We start from the raw sequence: 3,996 nt of genomic DNA, 5'->3' as shown, positions 1-3,996 counted from the left end.
TGAAAACCTGAAATTAAATTTTGCGTGTTTATATAATAAAATTAATGTTTTGGTATTATTAATTTTTATTTGCTAATTGTAACCCAATATGCAAATATTATCCCTTTTGGGGTTATTTTTCCGTAGGCCTTACGTTTTAAAATATATAAAAGGAGGGAAAGCAGCAAAAAGAAAAAAAAAAAAATTGATTCGAAACCCGTATATAATAAACCCGAGCAAATGTGGCCTAAAATCCTAAATTTAGTTTAAATACCACATTTTTATCCATTTTAATTTTATAAAACCTTAAAACCGCAACTGCCCCGCCCCAATTTTTATTAACTGGTAAAAAATGGTATAACAAAAATTATATCCGTTATAAAATATGGAAAATTATTCGATAAAGGTTTTAATCCAGCGGGTAAAGGATTACGAAAAAATGAACGAAATATATACGCTCCGCGTAATCCATTTGGAAAATGCCGAATTGGAACGCAAAATAACAATTTATTAAAAATAATGGTATTATATTATAGAATTTGTAGGTTAAACCCAGAAAATTGTTAAAAAGCTTCAATTGGTAATCCAATAATATATCGAGGAACGGGTTGCTACGGAAAAAAAACTATTATCGTTTTGGGGTATTAAAAGGACGCCATCCGGGCCAAAAAAGGTCCGAACGGGAGGTTGGGTTTAAATTCGGGCTGTTGGTAACGATAAAACCGTCAACTATTCCTTATTCGTTACAGCACGGTGGCGTTTTCTTTTATTCGGTATATAATGAGAAATTATATTAATAAAACCACATTTTTAATAAAAATGGAATTAATGCAAGGTTTATATTTATTAGCGGGGCGTGGGTGGCGGTTAAAAACGTTAACGAATTTAAATTTAACGCGCGGTTTAATTAAACCTGCATTCGTTTCCCCGACGGTTTGTAAATTAGCTTTCAAATAAATAATCGCCCAAAAATAAATTAACGTAAAGATTTTCGTACCATTTTTTCGTAAATTGTTAGCAGCCAAAACTAATCCGATAATATGTTTTTCGATTAATTACAATTTAATTTTGGAATTTAATTCCACAGTTTCGACTTAGAAAATTTTGCAAATTTGTCGGATTTTTAAACTTTACCGTTAACCCAGGTATATTTAAACGTCGAATTTCCTAATTTTATTTTTAGCGACGGTTTTTAAACAGTAATTTGTAATTATAACAAAATTTCGCAACCGGTACCAAATTATTTTTCGTCGGAAAATAGTCCGCGCACGACGGTAAAAGATAATACGGCCGTTAAAAGTGCAAAAGGCTTGGTACAGGTTGTGAAACAGGTTGTGCAACAGCATTATAAGCAGCGTTGTAAATAGTACAATAAGCAGCATTGTGAGCAGCTATTTTTTCGACGGTTATAGGAATATATAAAACAGTTAAAGGTATTTAATAACGAGTAAATATTTGTGATTTTGTTAATGGATAGTATAAAATATATTATTAACGTAATTATATAGGAGAGAAACTTAGTTAAAAAAGTTTTAAAAGGAAATAGACGACAAAATCGGTAATTTGGAAAAATGGGCAGCGTAGGTAAAGGTATAAGTGAAGGCGTTAAAGGAGTTATATAAATAAATTATGGATTTGTAGGACGGTTCTATATTGGCCTTAATTTTCTGTTTTTATTTTTCTATCCGAATTTGTCAATTATTATCAGTTTTTCTTTTTACAATTTTGGACTTTTTTAGGAATTGTTAATTTGTATCCTTTAACCAAATGTCGACACGAAAATTAGCCGAGCAGAATTATAACCGGTAAACTGGTATTAATATATAATTAAAATTTATTACGTTATATATTTGGATTTTATCACTAATTCGTAAACCTAATTTCAATTGTGTCCCGATAATTGTAATAATTACGTCGTACTCGTCGGTATGCCTAATTTGGCCCCACCAATAATTTGTACCGGTAAGGTGCCCAAATTCTGGGCCTGGATCCCCATTTAAATATAGGGCCATTTCCCTCCTATACATATAACCGGAATTTTAACGTTATACCGTTGGTATTTAATTTACCGGCCCGGATTTGGACAAATCCTGTATTTAGGGTTTATTTTGTCGCAATTATTAAAATATCCCTTTTATTTTATATTTATATTCGAACCTTTAATCCCTTCGGAAATATATAATAAATTTTCGAAAATAAGGCAAACAGCGACACCAGAAAAAAATTAATCGAAACTTTAAAAAATTGTTAAACAAATGTTACAAATACGGAAAACTGTCCGGGGTCGAACTGGTTTTTTATATAAAATACCCAAATAAGGACGAATTTATCGTTTTCGAGTCGGAAAGATATAATTGCGACGGAAAAATCGCGGAAAAGGTTTGCTATATTCGCCGACCGGTATATGGATAAATTTAACACTCCGTTTTTAAAACGCTTTAATAAAATCGAAAATTTATAAACTAAACGATATCGAGGATATGTTTAATATATTGTACAAAAAAAAGGTGTAAAAACCAGGTCGAAACCAACGGAAAATACCTATTCGAAAAAGGATTTCGGATTATTTACGGGAATCCGCGTTCGATTTATCCGAAAAAATAGCGCGATTGGGGTATTTTCCTAAAATCCCAAACCTTAGGATCCGGGTATAAGGCCAAACGTTAAAACCGGGCTGGTAAATATTTTTGGAAATAATTGGTTTTTTTTTCTTTTTTAAATAGTTAATAATTAACCAATGGGTAATTGAAAATATTTTACATAAAAAAAGGGAGTTTCTAAATAGATTATTAGGATAATAAACTGTTAATTTATAATATAAGGCCGCGGAATCTGGGAAAGCTTTTATTTATAAAAAACACAAATCCATTTTAGCAAAGTAAAATAAAAATTTGAAGCTAAACTGCTGGCGGGAAAACAGATTTACTATAGGTAAAAAAAGAATTAAATAAAATAAAAAGAATTTTTTGCAATCGGAAACAGGGACGGATAAATAAAAAACAAAACCAAACGACGGAACCCAAGAATTGGCCCATATACCGGACAGCTTTTGGGAGGTTAACGAAAATAAAACTGGTATTAAAATTTCGAAAAAATTAAAAACCAAACAGCGATAAAAGATATACTTAACCCCTCCCGGTATAATTTAAACCGAGCTTTCATTACATAATTGGCTTACCAAAATCGAATTTTTTTATAAAATCAGTTAATTTTAGCCGAAACCTTTTATTAATTACAAAATACTTATATTTAACGTGCCAACGAGCAAATAAGGTATTAGCCTAAGGTTTAAAAGCCCGTTGTGCGTAATACCGCCAATCCGGATAAAATATAATATACCAAATGTTTTTATAACCGGTTCGCAAAATCCCAGGCTGGAAACCAACGGACAAACGGTACGCACATTAACGATTTTTTATTTTCGTCGCTAATTCGGTTAAAATACGTATAACGCAATTAACCGTTATTTGTGGAATGCAATCCATTTAATCGAAACTTCCCACCGGGAATATAACAAAATATTTTAAAGCTATAATAACCTTTTTAAAAGCTACAAAATGCTATGGGATTAAAATTAAAAGCTCGAATCGAAGCTTTCCGCTGCTTCGGATACCAACACTTAATTATAGGATTGCATTTCGACGAACGAAACACTAAAAGCGGTATTCGGGTTTAAATTTAAGGAAAACGAGGACGAAAACGCCGCGGTTAAGGAATGGTATTATTAAAAAATTAAAAATAAAAACGTCGAAATTGCTATATTAAAAAAAAAACTAATCGCGATGTATAAACAGGTTAAACAATTTGGAATAAATATTGCAACCCCCAAAATGTGATCATTAAAAGGCGGAAATTTGTTAATTACGCAACGAAAACGCGCTATTACCGCAAAAGCAATTTAAAATGGATTATACGTTTAGCATTTTTTTTTCGTAATGGGAAAATGGGATAATAGGAGGAAGTATAATACGATAAATGCAAATAATGGAAATAATGCAGGTAACCCGTTTGCAAAAT

General features: G+C 31.4%; 1 protein-coding gene across 1 annotated transcript; it reads left to right on the top strand.

Moving 5' to 3' along the window:
* Nucleotides 1-3,260: 3,260 nt before the first annotated feature.
* On the top strand, nucleotides 3,261-3,707 carry PpBr36_02296 (uncharacterized protein; the record flags this gene model as incomplete). The annotated part of the gene is made up of 2 exons (XM_029889478.1): nucleotides 3,261-3,374; nucleotides 3,609-3,707. Coding segments are annotated over 2 exons (213 nt in total), but the record flags the coding sequence as incomplete, so codon positions are not given.
* Between the last annotated feature and the right edge of the window lie 289 nt (nucleotides 3,708-3,996).

Source organism: Pyricularia pennisetigena, chromosome 3, assembly GCF_004337985.1.
Source record: "Pyricularia pennisetigena strain Br36 chromosome 3, whole genome shotgun sequence".
Taxonomy (NCBI): domain Eukaryota; kingdom Fungi; phylum Ascomycota; class Sordariomycetes; order Magnaporthales; family Pyriculariaceae; genus Pyricularia; species Pyricularia pennisetigena.
The sequence above is the reverse complement of the archived record's forward strand: the minus strand, read 5'-3'. Positions and strand labels throughout refer to the sequence as shown.